Source organism: Calidris pugnax, unplaced genomic scaffold (genome assembly GCF_001431845.1).
Source record: "Calidris pugnax isolate Ruff unplaced genomic scaffold, ASM143184v1 scaffold182, whole genome shotgun sequence".
Classification (NCBI taxonomy): Eukaryota; Metazoa; Chordata; class Aves; order Charadriiformes; family Scolopacidae; genus Calidris; species Calidris pugnax.
This window is the reverse complement of record NW_015090968.1, coordinates 287,051-311,334: the sequence shown is the minus strand read 5'-3', so window position 1 is coordinate 311,334 and position 24,284 is coordinate 287,051. Positions and strand designations below refer to the sequence as shown.

Genomic DNA, 24,284 nt, shown 5'->3' with positions numbered 1-24,284 from the left:
TGAGATGTTCCCCCACACCAGAAATAGTACTTTTTTCATCTACATAAATGTATAGTCTAAACTATGATGCTCACAGAGTTTGAACATTTCCAAGCTGAGATAGTGGCTGACCTGATGTAGATGCTCTCTTTCCATCATACATGGCCTTTCTTTTTTTTGCGGGGCGGAGGGGGGAAGTGGGGTTGGGAAGGGAGGAGCATCTTTTTCAGTAGCTCAGTTCTTCCTCCAGCAAATCAAAAATTGTCTAATGATGGTTCTGGTTCTTCAGACTGGCATTCAGTGGCTTCAATCATTCTTTCTTGTTTAGGAGATTATGAGATAATCACAGAGTCATAGCATGGTTCAAGTTGGAAGGGACCTTTAAGATTGTCCAGTTCTAACTCCCCTGCCATGGGCAGGAACACCTTCCAGTCGACCAGATTGCCCAAAGCCTCATCCAATCTGGTCTTGAACACCTCCAGGGATGGGGTTTCCACAACTTCTCTGGACAGTCTGTTCCAGTGTCTCACCATAATACATTGTACTAATAAAGTACTAATAAATATGCTACAGTCTGTTCCAGTGTCTCACCATAATACATCGTACTAATAAATGTGCTGCCACTGTACTTCCTAATAATTTTCCACTTATTTCTATAGCTAATGCATGTAACCATATCCAGCTCATATGGCCCTGGTGGTATCACTGGTCTTGTACTCTACAACGTGGGTGTAACACACAACTCTGTAGTATCTAACCCTACAACTAGGCAGTATAGGACAATTTCTGACCTTGGTCATACCATATCACATTAGCTGTTTATTCCATCAAATACCATCTCAGATTTTTCAGATAAAGTAGATGTCCTTTTATTTTGCCATCAGAATCCACTTCCTGCTGCATGTTTTATAGGAAAATAATTTTACTTTCATATTTTTTTCCCTGTTTAAATTTTCTCTCATGGATCTTTTAATGTTACAAGTTTTTCTAAAAATAAAGAAGTGAAAGAACATTCTTGGAGATCTTATTGCCCTCTAATGTCTGTAGACACTATTGTCTTTCCTGCTTTCCCAGACAATCCGTAACTGGGGAGAATATAGCTCTATTAACCTTGCTATATCAGCCAGAATGTCAAAATCTGTGTTATAAATCTTCATCTTAATCATTTATGATTAAATATTCAGATGAGATTATGTGCAACCTAATTCTACACATCCATCTCCACTTCCCTAATTAACAGCAGACAGCAACAGAGGGGGAAAAAACACCACCTTTCTCAAGTAACTAGGCAAAACCAAGCTTTTGTAAACAACTTTCACTTCTAAGCACATATTTATTTTTTGATCACCATTTAGGAAAGGAACATGATTAATGAAGTTATGTATATTGAATTATAAATCTGTTGTTTTACTATAGGTTGCTAAATATTGCCAGTGTTAATCCCAATAGCCCCCAAACTCTTATTTTTATGAAGCCTCACTGGCTTCCGTTCTGCCCTATCTGTCAGAGAATTTGAGATGCATACAGTGAAAGTTACACAGGAGGCAACTTTCCAGGGCTCTGTGGGTGAAATTCACCCTTGTTCAGAAAACTAATGCAAGATTTATGAACCACTAAAGATCCTCTTAGTCTTTATTCTACTTCTATTTAGAACTGCTTCAGCTTTGAGCACCAAATTTGAGCTGCTTAGACCCTAATTTTGAGAGGGACTGAGAAAGTGTACCTCATACTGAGACTGAAGTAATTGATACACATCACCAGATTTTTTGAAAAATCAAACTTGAAAGCTTCTAAAGGCACCACTTAAACCGTGGCAGCCAACTCAACCTGTAAATCACAAAATGAAAGAGACCTCACAGGAAAAGACATTCAGTCTTTCCTTCTCTCAGCCTGAAACTGACTTCTCAGTGTATTTTCTAGAACTGTGCAAATAATAGATTCTTCGGTTCAACGAGAAAAAAAAAATTATACTCAATTAAAATCTGATCGTGGGGAAAGACAGAGGCAGGAAAAGAAAATATAATTACATATTATTGCACCAACCTGGAACAAGTATAAGCCGATTCACAAATGAAAGCTCCACATTTCAAAGTGTTAAATCACATCTTTAGCATAAAACTTCTGTCCCAAAGAGGCAGATATTTTCACAAAATTTCTGGAATTAGCTATCTTCAGCTTTGCCCCTTTTCAACCCAAACTCCTTGCTAGATGCAACCTGAACCTGTTATTATTTCCCCAAATGACATTTTTCAAACTTACTTGGGGAGGAAGCAAAGGGGGGAGGGGAAAATTGCCTGGCTCCATCCTCTACTGCTTTTTCTAATTGCATTTAAATGATCCGTGCAACTGGTCTGCTACAACTTCCCTGAGGGGTAATATTTCACAGTCTAGCTAATCTCACTATTGAAATGTGTCCCGTTTTTCAGCAAAAACTTCACTGGCACAAAGCACAATCGGAATCATTTTTGCTGACTTCTAAAAAATTTTAAGTTAGTTTTAAGATCGAGAAGTATGCAAATGCAGAATATCAGCAGAATATACAACTCTGGATGCTTTAACAGTGTGAACTAATCTGCCATCCAAGGTGCCTCATGTCTACTCAGGAGTCCAAATGTGCAGCTCAAATTGAACAATCTTTTGGCCCAACAATGTTTTGTTGTATCTGAATGAATCAGTTACCTTTTTTAAAAGAAAAAAAAACAAACAAAAAACTCAACAAAAAAAAATGAAGCCACATAAGCCCAAATTTATCTTTCTGTATTACACACACTTAATAGATGATTTATTTGATAATTTCTTTCTCCAGTTTACTCACGTGACTGCATCTATTTTGGCTTAGCAAGCTCTGGCCCTGATTCTTCAGGTGCTTGTATATATACTTAACACAGTTGGTGTGTGTTTGCAGGACCAGAGCTGCATTTCCATGTATTTCCTCACCGTGAGGGCTGCTGAAGCACTACTTGCCAACCAAAAAATCCCAACCCTTTGCGATATATACTTAACACAGTTGGTGTGTGTTTGTAGGACCAAAGCTGCATTTCCATGCATTTCCCCACCGTGAGGGCTCCTGAAGCACTACTTGCCAACCAAAAATCCCAACCCTTTGAGGGGTAAAAAAAAAAAAAAAAAAAAAAAGTGCTGCTGCTTACACTGATTGAGTAATCCCTTTTGCAACTATTATTAGCAAACTTACAACACAACCTAATGGCCTGATTCTGTCTTCTTTTTTTTTTTTTCTTTCTTTCCTCCCCAGATGAGTAAAATGATAGTAGGTTTTTTTTTTTTTTTCTTTTTTTCCTCCCCAGATGAGTAAGATGATAGTACGTACTTTGTGAATTGCTGAACTGGAGACAGTAGGCTGATGAAAGGAGTCAGACACATTATTAAGCCTGTGGGGATTTCACGTGGCTCCTGAGGCAGTAGTGCCTCTGCCTGAGGACAGGCACACAGGGTAAAGTGCCCAGTTACCTCTTGCACTGGTTTAACACTGCTTAACAGGTTAGGGTAGTCTGTACGAGAGAGAACGCATTCCAGACTCAGTCCAAAACATCTTTTTTTTGTTTTCCTCAGACTAACTCGATTTCTGAAGCACCTAGATTTATGTAACAAGAGGGAAAAGGGACACCTCCACGCCTGAGGTTAGAAAAACCTCTAGTATGAGCCAAGCAACAAACAGTGCTGAACACAGCCTAGAGAAACCCTCTTCAACACTACTTGACATAGACCTGTGCCATTCCGATTTTGGACAAGAAATATATATTCTGGCTCAGTGAAGCAATACCCTCAGACTAACTCGATTTCTGAAGCACCTAGATTTATGTAACAAGAGGGAAAAGGGACACCTCCACGCCTGAGGTTAGAAAAACCTCTAGTATGAGCCAAGCAACAAACAGTGCTGAACACAGCCTAGAGAAACCCTCTTCAACACTACTTGACATAGACCTGTGCCATTCCGATTTTGGACAAGAAATATATATTCTGGCTCAGTGAAGCAATACTGTTTTGTTTCTCAAATAGTCTCATTTTTCTGGCTGTTTTGCTCATTCTGCAGCAGCAAGAGAGAATGTTTCAAAGTATAGAAATTAAAATAAATCCATTTCCATAGTAATGTGATGTTATTTTTATGTTTTGACTTAAGGATACTACAAACCACTACAAAGACAAAGCTCGTCACCACCTCCATTTGCAGGGACTGATGAAAGCCCTTTTACTGTTACCCTAAAAACTCCAAGCAGGCGGTCCTGCACAGAGCATGGGGTCAATTAAAATACCCAGGCTAGCTTTTGTTTTTTGGTTGGTTTTTGTTTTGTTTTGTTTTTTGTGAGAAGTTTATCTCCGCACTTTGGATCTAAATGATACAAAGTTAGCCATGATCTTCAGATACAACAGTTAGTTTCCTCTGTCACTTTGCAGACCCTTAACACCCAAATGCTCTCGGCTGCTGAGCAGCCAGTAAACCCTCCCCAACATCACACACCTAAACTGAGGATTGTACCTTTTGAAAAAATCTTGGTCCCACAAATATATTATCATAGCAAAGTTTAAGTAAAATTTTCTGGCATGCTGCAACATGTGGAGAGCTCTAATTTAACTGTGGTCTCGGGGTATGCCACAGATATACAAGCTTGAATCCTATTTGAGAAGATATTTAGCGGAAGCTTAAATCATTGACTCTGAAGTTTTTAAACCCTCTGATTTCATAGCATGTGACAATACATCTCTGTGGAGCAAAATCAAAACGTAGAAAGCCTCAATTTGTTTTGACTGTATTTCTACCAGCAATTTTTTTTATCTTTTCATATCATGCCTGGAGAATAAACAAAATCCCAATATGCTCAGACCAGGCTGTGAAATGCAAACTTCTATCTGACATAAAATTCAGAATTTTGAAAACAAAAGGACCTATAGATTGGAAATTCAGGCAAAATGTCAATACAGTGATTCAAACATAAGCCTCCTGGGTGGGAGGAGGAGAAGGAAGAGGCCAAGAAGAATGTGAGCTACCACTCAGAGTGCCACAAGCTTTAGGTCACCCAGTGAAGCTGTGGCTGTGGCCACACAGTGCCTCCCTTGTCACCCAGCTGTGTGGGTCCTGCTTAAACATACCTGCTAGTGAGTTCATTCTTCTCCTACTCTACAGCCCCTTGCTAATCCCTGTCTTGTCCAGCTCTGCTGAAAACTTCCAGAGTGCATCAACAGTTTTCCCCTGCCAGACAGAGTACACACCCCACATCGCCTTCATCTGTAGAATTCAATACAGCCCTGAGAAAGTTCCCAGGTTGTGCTGGTGGTACCGATCTTTCGTAAATCCTGTTACACTTTACTCCATTCCCTCCTTTAACTGTCTGACTTTAGAGAAGTTGTTTTTACAGGAAAGGACACTTAAAGCTTCTCTTACTCGTAGATCTACAGTTGCTAAATAATTTTAATTTTCATCTTCTTAAATACACAGCTGTTCTCCAGTACAATCTTCTTAAATACACAGCTGTTCTCCAGTACTATGGTACTATCTCTAATTTAACAGTTTCAAAATCCGTTAAAGATTGTGTCCAGAGGAGAAGCACCAAGCTGGTGAGGGATCTGGAGAACAAGTCCTATGAGGAGAGGCTGAGGGAACTGGGCATGTTTAGTTTGGAGAAGAGGAGGCTGAGGGGAGACCTCATTGCCCTCTACACCTACCTGAAAGGAGGGTGTAGAGAGGTGGGTGTTGGCCTCTTCTCCCAAGGGAATAATGACAGGACCAGAGGAAATGGTCTGAAGGTGCAGCAGGGGAGGTTTAGATTAGATATTAGGAAGAATTACTTTACTGAGAGTCAGGCACTGGAACAGCCTGCCCAGGGAGGTATTTAAGAAACCTGTAGGCGTGGCACTTCAGGGCATGTTCTAGTGTCTGAGATTGTTGGTTTGTGTCTGTTTGTGGGGTTTGGGGATTGGGTTTTTTTGTGTTGTGTGGGTTTTTTTTTCTTTTTTGTTTGTTTGGTTTTTTTGTGGTTGGACTCGATGATCTCAAAGGTCCCTTTCAACCATGAAGATTCTGTGTGATTCTATCTGAAAATATAGATGTAATTCACCAGTTCTTTCAGTATTCTGGAATGGAAATTATTAATTCCTTCAATTTTACAAAGATAAACTTATTTACTGTTGCTTTCACTGCAGCTGTGGTTATTTCTATTTTAATGCCATCCAGTATGTTATCTGTCTTCCTTTTGCCACCATGCTAACATAATCATCTTTACTGAAAAATGAGGGAAAGCACCAAGCCATATCTAGATTATCTTTAATATCCACCCTCACAAGACAGTAGCTCTCTTTCTTCCCTTTTCTATCCCTACTACATAGATAAAGGGTGTTTTACTATTTGTTATTTCTTCTGCAAAGCAAGCTCAGCTTGGCTTTGAAAATTCTAGCTTTATCTCCAAACCTTTTGACCTCTGACACTTAGTGCTGATCAGACAGCTGGGAAGGAAAGGGTGCAAGGGAGGAAGGGTGTCTCTTGCATATTCCTATGATGTTGCATACATACACCATATTTTAGAGCTGTACCCTCCATTTTTTTTCCTCTTTTTTCATGTTCAGATTCTTACCAGTGTTAGCACTATTAATTTCAAAGAATTTATTTATATCTGCAAGTTTAGCCTACTAACTTTTTCCTCAGTTACGAAATTTTGCTCTTTTGCAAAAAAAAAAAAAAAAAAACCCAACACTTAGCAACTTCTTTTAAAAAAACACAACAAAAAAACCCCACACCAAGAAAACCAACCCCAACACTTAGCATCTTCTTTATTTCCTCAAGAAACATAAAAGGAAAATATCCGTGATCACTCTATTGAAGGTTATTTGATATCATCAGCCTTCCATAGTGTCCTCATTGCTAACTGAGAAATTCTAAACATTCTAAAAACATCCCCATAAAGAAACAGAACACTATATCACATCTTATTGATACATTAGCTACTTGATGAAAACTGTCACCTACCACATGAAAACATCTACTATGTTCTATTGAAGGTTATTTGATATCATCAGCCTTGCATAGTGTCCTCACAGAACACTGTAACACATCTTATTGATACATTACCTACTTGATGAAGACTGTCACCTACCACATGAAAACATCTATGATGTTTTCAAGGCCAGGTTGGTCCCTTAAAACCCAAACCATTCTATGATTACTAACAGACTGTGTTCTCCAATAGTCTTTAAGGTCCCTTCCAACCCAAACCATTCTATAATTACTAACAGACTGTGTTCTCCAACATCCATTTAAGCAGTTAAAATCCCCCATGCTGAAAACATTTCCCCAGATTTCTGGAATGTCTACCCTTTCCTTCTCACAACAGGACTCCACCAATCCATTTTTTGTTTTTAGCACATATAACCCACTTTTTCAAGTTATTATATCATTAATACCAAGTAGTATACCAGCAGGTCTCTAGTTTGAATTCTCTTTCCTCAGCAGCATACATTTATGCCCCAAGTCATTAATTCACCCGACTCAGGTTCTGCACAGATGCTCCTACTTCTTCCATTTTCTTGCACAGGTTTTTGGCAGGTCTTTATCCGTGTTTCAGCTTTTCCTTAGGGACGACACTCAGCCACTGAACAGATCAAGCACAATGCTAGCAGCAATGTGTCATTGACACTTTACTTTCTCAGCAGCTTAGAATTTTCTTTGCTAATGAAATTACTATTAACATTTCTATATCCACTGTTCTATCTTAATTTTCCCCATTTTACTCCTCTTGCACTAATTTTATACATACATAAAAGGTATAAGGGACATAAGAGTTTCCCCCAACCATCTCCTCTCATTTCTGTTTAAAGTCCTCCTTCCAGATGTGTCAGCACCAATTTGAGGCCAGTTTCTCAGACAAGAAGAGCGCATCTTTAGACGTCTCTTTCATCCAGCTGCACAGTAATGGCTGGTGCTTCAAAACACATCCCTTGCAGGGTTATGTATTATGTGCTGATCACCATTGCTCCATCATGCGTCCACTCTCTTATCCCATTGGAACATAAAGGAAATATCCGAAAATCTTAAAGACATTTTAAATCAAAGCAGAAACACACCTAACCACTGACCTAATGTTCCTTGCTTCTACAAACACACCCTATGACCAGCAGACTTTCCAAAATGAAAATCCCTGGCATAGTCCTGCTGAGAGACCAGGTTAATCAAGAAGTTAAATCAAGAAGTTAAACAACATGGCCAGCATTACATTCACGGTAATGGGCTAAATCTTGTGCTATTAAATCTCCTCAGGTAAGCAGGGATTTACATGAAGAGGGGATGGCTCCCCTTGAAACCCTTCCTAGATGTACTCAGATTGTACTGGAACTTTGGAGAAAGAATTACTCAGCTACAGCTGAACTACAACCAGGTTGTAAGAGAAGCCCTGGCTACCTTTTCCTCTTACAGCCCAGATGTACTGGAGAATGCTATAGAAGTAGGGAGGGCAATCATTTCCTTCCTAAGAACACAGAAAAACAAGTTACTCCTCAGTCTCGATCTGCTCTTTTCCTGGAGAAATACAGCCCTGGGCAGCATCTTATGACCAAAACAATTACATGTCCCTATGTAGGATTTCATTATATATCTTTGGTATAAACGCTGTTATGGTTAGAAGGCTTCAAAATGATAGGCTTGCTAGAAGACCCTAGAGGACGCAAAGGACAAATGCATGAAGTTATGCATTGCACTTAACATCTCTTGATTGCAGGCATCCCTTGCTTTCAATGTAAACCCACGTCCATGGATGTGAACCAGAGATAAATTTCTATGGTTTAATTGATTATAGCCATAATCCTTCAAGGGAGTGCTTATTCTCATTCAGTGTTGAGACTAATTCAGTTTGTGTAGAGCCAAAACAGAAGGAAGTTTATGCCGCATTTGTGACGCACCAAGCACAGACCAGCCTGGAAACAGCTGAGCCACTCCACAAAAAGTGATGTTGTGAAAGAGAAGTCTTAACCTGAGTTCAGGTACAACAGATCTATAGCCTTGTTCCAGTAGCACACAATCCCTGTGCCAGAGGTGCACTCCCAGCTCTGCATTTTCCTACCACTAGGACAAGAGCATTAAAGTGAGAAGGAATTTGTCTATTTTTAACCATAACTATCTAAGACAGAATGAAACACAAACCTTCCCAGCACAACCAGGGGCTTACACTATGGTGTAGAGGTAGAGTGTTGGCCTGCTACTGGCAAGGGAAGAAAAGAAAAAATAAAGAAACTAAAAAAAAAAAAAAAAAAAAAAAAAAAAAAAAAAAAAAAAAAAAAAAAAAAAAAAAAAAAAAGAGAGACCATTATAAAAAGCAAAAGTAGTAAAACTTCCAGAAAGCACGTTGTCCTCAGCAGATAGATCCCATGGGTCAGACAGCCCAGGAAGGGTAAGCACAGCCTTTCACCCACAGGATAAAGCAAAGGTAACTAATATATTGAAACCGTGCTTCAAAATAATAGTTCAACAAGTTAAAAAGACAGACACAACTGTGAGATGTTGGTTAACAAAGAACAGAGAAAATATTCACATGCTTCTCTATAGCTGGTCCTGGGCAAGAATTTGGATTCAGAACACAAGCAGGCACACTCTGATTTAGCATGTAATTAAGAAATCCTCTCTGAATTATGCAACTTTCATTTACTTCTTCAGAAGATATGAGAACACCGCAATCACTTGCCAAGTTTGATCCCAACATGCCATGGGGCAAATGGAGACCCTAAACTGTCATATTCTATTTAAATCATATGTAGGCTAAAGTGAGTGCGATTGCTCGGTATATTAAATTACTACTAGTGTGTTGATATTTCCTCATGAACAATCTATGGCTCTGAATTATTTATTGAGGAGGAAGTGGCTTTTGAAGTGAACATTATTTCTCTCTCAGAGCTAATGCTTGAATATGATAAAAATAGTTGCCAAGAGAAAAAGGAAATTAAAAAGAAAGATCCTTCCATGACTGACGGCTCCCAGGTTTTACCTGACTCCTTCAAGTATTTCTTCTCTTTGTGAAGTCTGTAGGCTAAAATGATATTCACCTTAAAAAATAATAAAACGTAGGACATCCTGTGTCAGGAAATTACTTGCACTAAATCACAGCTACATCCACATTCAGTGATGGCAATCAATAGGAGTCCTAGACTATTCCCATGGCTTTGTGCTTCCTTGCCCCTAGGATCTGGAATCCAATACTGCTCATAGAATCACAGCTTCAAGGGAGCCACTAAGCATCCTTCCTCTGGCACCAAGAGTGGTACATCACAGAATCACAGAACTCTGGGTTGCAGTGGAGATGAAAGACACTTAACTGAGCATGGAGTGACAGTAGGAACTGGGAGAAGGCCCCAGTTCTCCCACTGGTCCTGCAGGTCCTCAGACACATTTTTCAAACCCTTGCCCCCTCAATGGAAGTTCTCACAGGTTTTTGAGGATGGGGAAGAAAAAGCACAGATGAAGCAGCAGCAGACTTCCACATAGTAAGACAAATCCAATTTGACACATTCTGCATTATGACCAAATTAGAATTTCTTTGGTCAAAGAGGTATTCTCACCATAAAGTGCACTCTTGAGTGACAGCTGCAATATTTGAACCCAAAACAATTGCTGGAAATGAACATAAATAATCATTCTGTCTTCCTTTCTCCTTCCCCACAACTATTAAGGTTGCTATTCATGAAGAATTCTCCAAAGAATGATTTATAGCATGCCATTAGAAGAAAAATTTCTATCATGTTTTTATTGTTTATTTGCAAATAGTTTTTATACACTAGACATGCACCAAATCTTTCTGTAAATTTCCTGAGAACAGATTTGAATGTTGAGTTTATTCTTATTTCAAGGTTATTCTTCAGTTTTCAAGGTGTTGAAGTTAATTTCTTTAATAACCAATCCTTTGTGTCTACTAATTAAAAATATCCAAAACAATTTGCTATTTAAATCATATGTCATTGCTTCTGATCCTTGATTGGATGAGTAATGAAATTAAGTAAGACCCATATGAATTGTGAATATTACTACTGAATATGTAATTAAGGTTTTGATTAATATTCTGGCACTCAGGCTTAAAATACACCTTCCATAAGTATTTGCACTAATAAAGCTCAAGCTCAAAAAAATCAGTACAAGTCATTAACACAGTCAAACTGAATTCATAAGTGAACTTCAAAAGAATACTTGTAAGGTTTTTTTATGATGATGGTTATGAACAGTGTCCTTTTAAGATGGACTCCTATATTAGTGCTAGCTGTCAAATAAACCTACTGGCCATCTTTCCTCCTTAGGTACTAGTATAAAATTAAAAATTAGGGATATGGGTTTTGCTGAGGTATTGAAAACATCCTGTGTTAATACAAATTGATAATTTAAACTCCAATTGTTTCAAAGTTCAATGAATCACTTTGTGGAAATTTAAAATCCTTCAAGACATAGCATTATATTTTAAAACAACTGAAATATTATACTTTTTGTTGTAACACACTTCTATTTCTTACTCTGAGTATCCATTAAGAACATTTTTTATGTCATTGCTGAAATATACTTAATTAAGCTGACGGTCAACATTTTTCATAGTGTTCTTCCCATCCAGTACTTTCTGCACTCTAAGAAAGCCAGTCGGCGTACCTGATATTTGATAAATAGAATCGTACAGATATATGATTTTATTTTTTGCTAGAGAAGCCTCTCATTTGTAAAACACCACAGATAGTGTTGATAGCAACTTATTAATACAAATTCTGCAGCAGTATGATATATCACAAGTCTGGCACCAGTCCTATTAAAAGACGTTAGCCCTGTAGAAAAGTTCTGGCTCTTCTCACCGAAGGGGTTGACTTCCTTGTGAGAATCCACACAGCATGGAATAAAGAGAATGGCCACATAGAAAATAGCTAGATTCAAGGAGAAAGACTGGGTCCAGCTCTGGAATTGACTTTGAGATGGGTTGTGAAAGGCACCTGCTCAAAAACACCACGCTCTTCTGAACTCACTCTTAAACCACAAGTAGTAGCAACTCCTCATTAGTTGTATTACAGATCTACACAAAAATCTCCACGTAATATCAGCCTCCTGCTGTGCTAGGAAGTTTCCACTCAAAGGAGTAGAAAGAAATCCTTCTCACAAACAGCTTACTACCTTACCAACACAGGTGAGGCTGGAAATATATTTCACTGAAGGAGGAAAGGAGACACTAAAGACCTGCAGTGGGCTGAGGCAAGTCCTACCTGAAGAACCTCCCATGGCCCAAACCAAAGGTTGGTCACAAGACAGTATTCTCCCTTTAGAGAGGCTACAATTTTACACTGATGTGTGTAAACCTCCCAAAAACTCAAACAAGAAGTCCAAATTCTCAAGTTCTCAATCTACCTGACAACATCTGAGTAACAGGTCCTACCTGGCAAGGGAACTGGTCCATTTCAACTAAAGCCTTCTCACCTCCTGGCCTTTCATGCTTTGCTTATCCAAAACCACCAGTAGGCTCAACAAAAGGCTGAGACAGCCTCTCCAGAGACAAACTTAGGGAGTGATGGTGGGATGGCTTGTTTCTAACCCCTTGCTAGTTTTCTCATCAGCCCTCATGATTTAATCCAGCCATGCAGGCAACACACCCAACAACTAATTAATTCTCTAAGTCAATCAATCATTAATGGAGTAGCTCTGCCACAGCAGTGACACTAACAGAATGAAGACAGGTTGTAGAAAACCATACATCTCCAAAATTTTATTTTTTAGGTACAGACAAAATAATGAATGGCATACTTAAGTACCAGACACAGCCCTTAGTTCAGTAAGGTAATTTTCATGCTCCGTTATCATGAGTTCTTAATTAACCTGTGTGGTAAAATTTCTTTAACAAATGGTTGTTGACTGTAAATGCAATCCCTCCTTCTGACACATGCATTAATGCACTATTGTAAAAGTTCAAAGCCATTATTATTGAGTTGTCTCAGCCACATTCATTATCCTCTGCACTGTATTTGGCTTCACTTGGGTAAATCTTCTTTAATTGCCCCGTCTTTACTTACAGAACATCTTTGTTTAATATACTATGAACTCTGCTTACATTTATGCTTTTTCCAATAATTCTGTGTTGAATGCAGTTTCCACCATTACTACTGGAAATGTTCTACGCTCAGCTGATTTGTCTGCTGTCACCCATACATGTCATTGTTTTGGAAGCTGAAACATCCAGTGCTTGGAAGCTTAAGCTTTGGGCTGATGTTGATTCTAGCACCTCTGCTATGTCTAAAAAAAATTCCTAATCCTTGACATTCAGGCCATTTTTGGATCCAGTTTATAAAGCAAATTAACAAATAAGGAAAACAGCACAAGAGAGGAGGTGATGAACTAACTTAAAGCAGCAAAAGTGGGCAGGTGAAGGAAACAGGGTGAAGGACAGAACTTTTTAAGCTCAACAGCATATAATGGGCATAACAGGCATAAATCCTTGAGGAAAGAAACCCTTAAAATATCGAAATCTGGCTTTAATATCCCAATGATGTCCAGTATGGAGAGATGTTAATGTTTTCAACATCTTTAACTTAAAGCATGTTTTGACTGGCACATTGAAATGGTAATTTGCTTTGAATTGTTTCCCCCTAGATCATTTTCCATCTGAGTATCTCAAAGTATATTGCAAAAATTAAGCTTCATAATATCCATATAACAACTAGACTGCAAAAACGCACTAAATAACTAAAGGATAATATTTTCAGAAGTAAGCATGCTTTTGACCTCCAAAATGAAGTTATTTTAAATCTCCTTCCCCTTTTAAGAAGAAAAAAAAAGCGGCAATAAGCTCCACTCCGATGAAAGCAAAAGGGAGTTGTAGTTCTTCATTTCTGAAACTCAGACAGGTAAACCAAACACTTGGGCTCCACTTGCTGTGGAGCTTGTGGTGAATTGGGAGGCAAGAACTTGGAATGCAAAGATGCAGTTTTATTTCAGCCACACAACTCTGCTGCCCATGTTGAGAAAAAAAAAAACAAAAAAACACAACTACCAAAATGTTATCAGGAAATCAACTCGGACCAAGAACTGGGAACATCTTTTAAATTTCTGTTTAATTCACTTTTGCAAGAGACAGCAGAGGAAAAGGGTGAAACTACTGCTGAGTGACACATCAAAACCACCTTTCTTCTTCCTCTTAGAATTTCTAAGGTTGACTAGATATGACAGGGAAAGGTTGATGAAAAGATGAATAAACCAATCCTTCAACTCATTCAGGTCATCTGCTCCTCTACGGAGCTACTCCTGTAAGTTAAGCAAGCATTTCCATGTAGATCTGTATTATGGTGCTGTTTGTGGTTTTCTATTCATGAAGGATGAAAGTTTGTAAACAGAAATACTGGTGGTGTACTTTTAGGATAAGAGAATGAGAGAAGGTTAAAAGGCAGGAAACAAAAATTAATTAAGCAGCAAAAAAGAAAGACAAGGAAATCTGTATTTGGTCCCATTTGAAGGCCCTAAGCATTAGGTCTTCCTCTCTGGCCTCACAAACATGACATTTCTGTCAGCCAGATGACACAGCTCCAGCAGGAAGGACAGTAAATGTCCCCATCCAGTCTCACCTAAGCCTCAGTGCAGAAAGCACTCAGGGAGGTGGGATCTGACCCCTCACAGCTGGAAAAGTCACAGCTGGACTCGAATCTCCTAAAACCTGAGCAAATACTCTAATCACAAGGGACATTTCTCCAGTACTGTAAAACAAGGCAGATTCTGTAATGCTTGCTGGGGATCTAAGCTCATCGGTGCTCATAAAGCAGGTTTAAGCCATGCTTGCCAACCGGATCCACTACAGGCTTTTGGTGCCATTCCAACTTAACTTCTGGATGGCAATGGGCTCAAATGAGAAATAGGAACTCAGGCTTTGTGTGCTGGGGAAGTTCTGGACGCAGCCAAAATGCAGAAGTACAAGCCTCTAAGGCATTTTTAAGTTGAACATTATGGTCTGTTATGTTTATGTTGCTCAAGAAACTTCCTAACAAGGCTGTTGAGCTCAATTTTTTAGATCATATTTTCATTTAGATCATAATTTCATAAATTCTGCTTTGTGGTGCTAAGTCCTATTTTAGATCTGGCTCACAGAAAGATTTCCACATAAAGTGAGCTTAAAGATTAGGGTTGAAGAAAAATAAGAAGGGATACAACTCCACCCAGACTCCTCTTAAAGACCATACATTTATAGTGAGACAAAGCTTATCGTTCCACTATTGAATCATGAAAGTATCAGCACAGTGGCTTTTTGTTGTTTTATATGCATGTATAGATCTCCCTATAGAGAGCTAAAGTTTAGTGCTGTATATATACAAGGTACTTTCCTTGGCCCTGCTGAAACTAATGTACTGATGCTATGCATCACACATGGAAAAACACCACTCAAAGAAGATGGCAGGATCCTAGAATAGATCAGATGTTTACACGAAAACATCCCATTAAAGTGAGTAATGTTGAAAACTGTGGCACAGCTAACCTTCATTCTTAAGGGCAGATATCAATCTGATATATAGCAGCTGACAGAGATAAGGAAAACTGTCCTTCCATCTGTAGGTTAATTCACTTTTTACTCACTATAGAACATCTGCATCCTTCTCTAAAGCAGCTGGTACCGGTCCTTGGTACATTAGTCTTGCCTAAGTCACACCTTCCAATTTTAGAAGAACAAGAAGAAGTTACTTTTGTTGTCATATCATTGGCTGCCAAACTTCCTTTGAAAACACCTCACCAAACAGTCTCGCTCCATTTGCTGCAGCTCGTGACATCAAATCATTTGTAACTGATGGCATTAGCCACCCCCACTGATTATCCCTGCCAATCAAAAAGATTTATATGGCTCGCCATACAAATCTTACACCATGAATATACTGAAAAGCACAAGCATGTTGTCAAAGGAAAAGTAACGGAAATAACAGAGGATAGCAATTATTTTACCTTGGGGGAAAAAATACATTATTACCCATTTCAGCCATTCGAGGAGGGGAACAGATAAGAAACCACTTCAGCAATCAGAGATGATGGGTAGATGATAATTCATGTTATGGTTGTCAGAAAATTCAGGTTAAATCTCTTGGAAAAATATATATCCAAGACCTATTATTTTTTAATTCTAAAATTTATGAAAAGATACTTAAGAGTACTCTCTTCCCTGTAAACTGATGTCAAACTGATACCTCATTTTTGTATTGATCATTGCTCAGATGACTACTCACTGCAATCTGAGTTTATCTAATATCTTTTCCATCTATCTAACATTTTCGCTGTGAGTTTGCCCAGACATACAACTCTTTTCTTTTTTTTCCCCCCTGTCTCCTTCTCCAGTCTCTCAAGCAGTCACTTAGAAAATTATTCAGATAATCTGTCTTTGGTCAGTGGCTGAAGGGAAATAAACTGGAGTTTTAGGTACACAGTATTGCCTGTTATTCCTATACCTTTCCATAACCTGCTTCCTTTTATATGTTCCCTCCATTCTTCCTCATGTCCTCTTTTATGCCAGCCTCCTTTCATTTTAAAAATCAAACAAATCAAAACAGTTCTTTTTATAGCCTGTTTGCCACTTCCACTCCTATATGTCTGCTTGACACAATGTATACAACTGACAGCTGTGCTAAAACGAACAAAAACGGCACCACTTTGTAAACATACTTTAGCAACCACAAATTTCTACTGTACCTTGAAATGCAAGCAAAAGAGCTATTGATTTTGTCTGTGCCTGATAAATTCCTCCCAAACAACCTGTTTACTGAAACCGTAAGTCGCTGTTGTGATTAATCTGCTGTGTATTAAAAGCTACTTAATTGGAACAGAGAGATGGCAGAACGAGCTAATACTGTTATAAGTGACATAAGAATTGATTTCATTTTACTTTTACTAGAACTTTTGTATCTTTGTAGCCAAGTCTGTCCTTACGGACAAATATTAAGGACTAAGCCAGCTACCAGGGAGCGTACTCTTCCAGATGAGGTAAACTCTGATGGGAGTAATCTGAAGATCTGGAGGAGGATAACTGAAGCTATAGATCATGCTGTGATGTTGCACTTTCTTGCTTTCCCACAGGAGATTTGGACATGCAAACTGACCTTTCAGCACTAAATACTTTCCCTGATGTAAGTAACATAGAAATTTTAGCCAGAAAAACTCATCTGGTTGCAAGAACCTCCTGCGAGATGACAACATCTAGAAACAAATGTTGTAACGTGCAACATCTCTTTGAATTCTTGGTACGTACATACAGTCATAGAGTCATAGAATGGTTTGGGTTGGAAGGGCTTAAAGATCATTGAGTTCCAACCCCCCTGCCCTGGGCAGGGACACCTCCCACTAGAGCAGGTTGCTCAAAGCCCCATCCAGTCTGGCCTTGGACACCTCCAGGGATAGGAATATTTCCAGGGATAGTCATCCCGGGATGGCATTAGAGAACTCCGGAATAATAGCTATACATGGTGACATGAAATCCTCTGAAACACAAACCTTTAAACTCTTATATATTTTCCAATGTTTTAGAAAAAAAATATATATAAATTCATCCCATATATAAGTTTCTAGAAAGCATTCTGCATATAAAATATTAGCTCTCCTATTAAGCCAATTGAGCAATCAGGAATTTTAGTGCTTAAGCAGTACTTGGAAAATCTGAAAACTTACGTAACCGATAAATATTCTCTATAGAGAGAACCCTTGTTAATTATTAAAGTACAGTATCTCTCTTCTAAAGTACATCAGCATCTTTTACATGTAGCTTAGCTTATTAGAATAAACTGAATACCAAATCTGATTTGTATGCAGACTTGTAAAAGATTTTTAAGAACATAGTAAAGATTCACTTTTGTGTTTCAAAAAAAATTATGAAAGGCACAGCCTTCATCTGCATATCACTGTCTTCAGAAAAAAAATAAAGAGAAAAAAAAAAAGAAGGAAAAAAATTTGAATATTTATTCTGTTGAATGTATTAGCAAAAGTTTAAACGAAGTTAAGCCACCTACAGGATGGGCAGCCCCTTCTAATTCTGCTTTCTTGGGAGCGGGGGTGTGGGGGGAGAAATGAGAATTTTAGTTCCTATTTCTGACCGTCTGCCACCTTTCCTGAGTCCTAAAGACACAGCAAGCCAAATAGTTAGCCAGTAGGACTTTAACTCAAGCACTGCAGTAACTCAATAAAAGAAATATGGTATTGCTGAGTGGTAGCATTTCGCTACACTAAGAGACAGATGGGGAGGATATGCAATAATCTTGTCTAGGAAATGGCTATGACTCATAAATTTGGACTCAATGTGACAAATTATCTGACAGATTTCAAAACAGTGAGAAAAACTGGTGTCAGATTGAGATATTATCACATCTCAGTGTGAAGTCCAATGGCAGCTGGAATTATTGACCACCTAACTTCACTGAACTCCTACGCTACTACTGAACCAAAGTGTCAAAACTACTACGTAGAGCAAAAGTGCAAAACCAAATGAACCTACTTGAGGATGGAGCTGAGCTGATTAAAAGACCAGAGATGTTTTCCTTCATTTCAGCTACCTTGCCCACAGCTCCAGCCCGGAGGCCTTGTCACACTTAATAGTGAGCACCTGAGAAAGTCACAAGGACTTCTCATACACAGTGCAGATGCCATTTCCCTTTTTTGGGAGGAGGGAAATTGCAAGAGTATCAACTGATTGCAGAGGTGAAGCTACGAAGGCAGGCAATGAAATTTCTTTGGTGGATGATCCGGTCCTGTGAAAAATGCTTCCATGGGGCACCACAGAGAAGTGCAACTCACCCTGCTTCCAGAATCCAGCATCACCTCTACAACCCTCCTCCAACCGTTCGGGCTTTTTTGAAATAAGAACCAGGAAGGAGAAAGAAGACAATGATTTCTCAGTATTACACAGAAACAGATATAGCTAAATCACAGCATCACTTCTCAGGGAACCAGACCCACTTTGGAACAGATTGGGTCTGTTCTGAACCCACTTGCCCTGGCCAAGTGCCACACGGACAGGACAGCAATGAACCTGGTGTCTCTTGCTCCTTCTCTAGCTGGGTTCCCACACAGCTTGCAAACAGTCAAAACCCCTCGCTCTGTTGAGAGGGATATACTTAATGATCTCACTATCATTTCAGCTACCCAGAAATAATTTTAAAGGGTAATTTCCAGTCCTCTGCTTTCCAATGATTCATCCTTCCTCTGGCCTTGTTGACTAGAGAAACTTGACAGTTCCCCTTCAGGCACGTTGGCTGCAGCCTTTCAGACAAAATGACAGCCACTGTGGGAACCTCCAAGCACTCCGAGCACCAAGGCAGCCTGCTCACACCATTCCCCTGTGAGGCACAACAGCTGTCCTGGGGAGTTACTTCTCACTTCTCCAGATGCCACAAAAATGGGCACTCCGGTCTCCTCCTCTCATCCACCCGGTTTCCCACAGCCCACGTTCCCCCCAGGGCTGGCTCTCAGGACCCCTTTATCCATCTTCAGGAGCATGGCTCTCCGGTCCTGCCAGCCCAAAGGAATCTGGTCCAGAGAAAAAGTTTTCAAGGGAATCATAGAATCATAGAATTGCCCAGGCCGGAAGGGACCTCCAAAGGTCATCTAGTCCGACCTCCCCGCAGTCAGCAGGGACACCCCCAACTAGACCAGGTTGCCCAGGGCCTCGTCGAGCCTCTCCTTGAATATCTCCAGGGAAGGGGCCTCAACCACCTCCCTGTTCCAGTGCTCCACCACCCTCACAGTGGAGAACCCTCTCCTAATCTCCAGTCTAAATCTGTTCCCCTCCAGCTTGATGAATGAACCAGCTCCACAGGTGCCAAGGGAACACCGTTATCTCCTACATCCAGTCACCAGGTCCTGTTATCCACTGAGAAATCTGAAAGCCAGGGCTAAGCCTGGGAAGCTCAGTGAATCAAAGGGATGCTCAAGGGCAGTGGTTACATATTTTCATGCCAGGCTCAAAAGGCAATAGTTTATCTGAATCCTCCTGGCCCGTATACCTCTACATAGTCCTTACAGACTGCAAATTAAAGCATCCACTTCTCCTTTTTTCCTTTCAATGGAATACAAAGACCCTGTGCATTACATCCTCCTTGCACTGCCCAGAGCCTGCTCATAAAAAGCCACGTCTCTCACAGCACCTACTTGGGAGAACGGGGCTCCATAGTGTACCCTATAATGGTAAAAAACAGAACACACTGGTAGTATGGAAGAGGAAACTTATCTGTATCTATCTCTGAAGGCAGACTCTCATCAGTGATCATATTTTAATACGAAATTAGCTGCCAACAAAGGCCTAGCATCTGCACTCAGCTGTGGCAAGCAACTCCTCAGAGACTTCACTGGAATTTTAACTGAGGGACAGTGTTATCAGGGAGTGTGTGAACATCCAACTCCCCTGAAAAAATATATTCATATATGCTTACTCTTCAAAACAGGAGAATTCCATCTTCTAAAATTTGTGGGAGCTGGGGGAGAAGGTTATACCAATTTCAAAAAAAAAAAAAAAGAGAGACACATTTTTATTCAGAACTGATTGGCAGCTTAGCTGCTCCTGCAGCTCCTCTTCTTTACACTCTAGGAAAAAATCATGTTAGTAATTTTAGATTGCCTATTTCCAGCATTGTTCCATGCCACATTAAAAACCTCATTCATTTCCCATTAGCACATTTTAGTTAAAATTAACACATAATCATTTTCAATGATCTGGCTTTCAATATATTTGTAAACAAAAATTAATCTCGAAAGTAAGACAAGGAAAAGCTTTGGAATTGTTAAAAATCATCCTAACAAAACTAATAACTAAAACCACATTTTTTAACTTTTCTTTTTTAATAATCCAAGAATGCTGGGATTGCCAGTTGTACCCCCAGTTCCTCAGGATGGCCTCCTTAAATAAGTAATTGACACAATTCCCCCCAAAATATTTGCCAGTGTAAGGAATAAAGGGAAACGGGAGACCTCAAGAATCAATTCAACATCTGAAGAGGACAGCAAACACCAAATGAAAGCAGAATGAGCACCAATCTCAGTGTACCGAGACCAAGGCACAAGCAAACCTCTCTTCACCTACCCTGGTAACTTTGCCCATATGCAAAACTACCAAAACACCAAAACCTCAGTTCTCGTACCTAGGGCTCCTTGTTGACAGAGGAGCAAAAGAAATACTAGTGTAATTTTTGCTTGTGCGGGATTCAATACAATAAATAACAGAAAAAATGTCAATACAGGTATAGGATATCTTTAACCAGCACCAAAAGAAGAATAGAAGGAAAACTTGAAAGCTGAGAGAAAACAGAGAGAGACAGACAGAGAATAAAGGGCAACACGGGTTTTGTCAACTGTGTGGACAGTGTCCCCAGCAAGTGTGCACTCATGGTGGTAACACAGCCAGCACGGTCTGTTCGGCTGTGTCAAAGAAGGAGTTCTCCAAACACAAACACTTCTGGAAAACACTTCAGGTCATCCTTCAGCCTAAACGCTCAGGAGCTGTTTGCTCAGGCCAGTGCAGATGTTACACCGTGGAGCAGAAGTATTAGACTGCAAAGTTTTTAGAGGCTCTCACTTATGAGGAATATAGCTAGGGAATTAAAATGAAGTCACTTTAATCAATTATGAAGTGCTGATAGGCCAGACTGCATACAACTGGCCACATCATTTGCATGTTTGCTGAAAACTGCAGATAAACACTACTAAGTTACAGAAACACAAACAATTCTCTGGCCACATCATTTGCATGTTTGCTGAAAACTGCAAATAAACACTACTAAGTTACAGAGAGACAAACAATTCTATGGCTGTTTCACTAAAAAAAAAAAAAAAGTGTAACAGGCTAAAACATAAATAATGTCCTAACATTCCTTGTCAATTTAAATATTCTGATAGTCTTATGCTACTGCACATAAAACATGAAGAAAAGCTACATATGATCAAAAGAGGCTCAGCTAGCTTTAAATATAGAGGACTAGCTGCTCTTGCAAGGAGCAGATCTTATGTTAAAAGAGATTGTGCTTCATCAAAGAGCAAGCAGCTGAGGAGCTCTAAATCCCAGCCACCTCATCTGGCAGAAGTGCTGCTCAATATCAGATCACACCTTGCTCCACCCAAAGACCTGCTCTTTGTTTCTTCCAATACAGAGTCACGACACCAGACTTTGTAAAACTCATTTTCTGCACCACTCAGTATGATACACACTCTTTGCCTTCTAAATGGATGAGGAGCAACATGAAATTCTATGTACAATTTGAGCCATTGTACCTACTCTTCTGTCTCTGCAGGATCGGGGCTGAGTATTACATCAAACCATCTCATTCAGAAAATCCTAAATTTAGCTCGTGTTCAGCCGCGGAGGTAGAGCATACAGGAACAGACCAGCATACGAGATCCAGAGCAAAGCATGGCTTTTTGTTCAAAATTCTGCTTCCCTCTCAAGCTGTGTCAGAGTTAATATCGAGCGCACCTGTCACTTGGAGTTAGTTTCACAAGTTTAGAAAATTCTATTTGTTACAATAAACCAAAGAATATGGAAAGTGAAAGATACTTAGTTACAGCATCCCAAAATCTTTGCTCTATCATCTAGCAGCACTTGGATTCCTTGGTGCTTAAAGGCCACAAGCAGAACTGAGCTGTACTGGACACTGCACTCCTACAGAGCAGAAGACAGTTCCTGGCCAAAAGGGTGGGACAGAGACTAAAACCACCAGAGTTGGAAGTTTAGAGTAACAACAAATTTAAGTCTCTAATGAAACAGCTGTGAAAAACTAGTGTTTCCAGAACATAAACACGTGAGAATTCCTTTCCAGCCATCAGACAAGAAATCCCAAAAGTATTTTCAGCGGTTTCTTTAGCACTCTGCCCCACTTGATGACCTTCTTCAACACAGCACCTATTTTCCTATGTGGAAATTTTAACTCCTTATACAGTATGTGTTCTCAACTCGGCACTTTTCGAGCAGCACTAAATGTATTTGCAGGGCATTTGGCCTCCATGTAAATTTTTCCCAGAAATGTGCTTCAAATACAGGAAAGCACTACTTTTGCAAACTATGATGTCATCTCCCTTTTCAGTAAGTGCCTTCCCCAACCCACTTTCAGCACACCCTTTCCGTAACGCACGTAACGTCCCTTGTGGATGATTTGGAGAGCAGCTACTCCAAAGTTTGATTGGAAAGACATTCCTTTACTAACTACATCTATAGGGAACGCATAGGTACAGCGAGGAGCGGACCGCACGCCGCCTATTTACATATAAATATCAAAACACACCAACGGGGCGTTCATCACGAGTTTTTGCAAAGAAACTCTTGGCTGCCAGCGAAGTTCCCTGCTGGTGGCAACGCCGTCCTGGCCACATGCGAGGAGACCGGGAGACGCACGTTACCGGGATATTCCCCCGGCCGTTCCCGTTTTTTAACGTAGCCCCTGGCAGAGATTTCCCTGGAAGTTTAAGGCACCTTCGCCTCGGCCGGGCGCCTCCCGGGGTGGTGTCCGCCCGGGCGGCACCGGGAACCTCCGGGGGCTCCCCTCGACGGGGCGGGACACCGCTGGCGGCCCCGCGGGGACCCGGGAGCCCTCCTCCCGCTGCGACGGGCCGGGGCTCGCCATCCCGAGAAGGAAACCCGAAGGAGGGGTGATGGTGGTGATGGTGGGCGGGGAGGGGGGGGTGGTTGGTTGCAGGCGCGGTCCCCCCATCCCACACCCGAGGTGTCGAGGGGGACATATACACACACACCCCCCACACACACCGCCCCCGCCCGGCTCCTCACCTCCAGACCTGCCCCAGCTGCAGGATGTGGACGAGCGACTGCAGGAGCCAGATACAGAAGGCGCAGGACGCCGACCGGCCGCCGGCGGAGCGGGGACCGGAGGAGGGGGCACCGGCGGCTGTGGCGGTGGCGGCGGGGGCACCGGGACCGGCGGCGGCGTTACTGCTGCTGTTGCTGCTGCTGTTGGTGGCGTTGCTCTTGCTGGCGGTGGACGCCTGCCGCTGCGGCGTGCCGGGGCGAGCGGCGTCGATGTCGGCGGAGCCGCTGCTCACCAGCAGCTTGCTCTCGGCGGCGGGGCAGGGCCCGGCGGCGGCGGCGGCGGCGGCGCTGTCCTCGGTGCCGAAGTCGTGGGCGAACCAACGGAAGCTGAAGACCTGGACGGAGAGGGAACCCAGGAGGACGAAGAAGAGGGTGAGCCCGAACCACCAGCGCTGGCCCCGCAGGTAATAGTCCACCGCCAGCCAGATGTCGGTGCCCACGTCCGCGAAGTAGACGGCCAGGGCGGCCAGGATCCAGAGGCAGTCCCACAGCGAGTAGCGCCGCTGCTCCCTGCCCAACCGCAGGCACAAGGAGGACGAG

General features: G+C 41.0%; 1 protein-coding gene across 1 annotated transcript in view; it reads right to left on the bottom strand.

The window, feature by feature from the left end:
- XKR4 (X-linked Kx blood group related 4) overlaps positions 1-24,280 on the bottom strand; it is a gene marked incomplete at its 5' end in the record, with an annotated part of 234,177 nt that extends 209,897 nt beyond the window's left edge. Inside the window, one exon of the mRNA XM_014952643.1 lies at positions 23,706-24,280. Within this exon, the coding sequence (XP_014808129.1) occupies positions 23,706-24,280 (575 nt within the window). The remainder of the gene's footprint in view (positions 1-23,705) is intronic.
- Between the last annotated feature and the right edge of the window lie 4 nt (positions 24,281-24,284).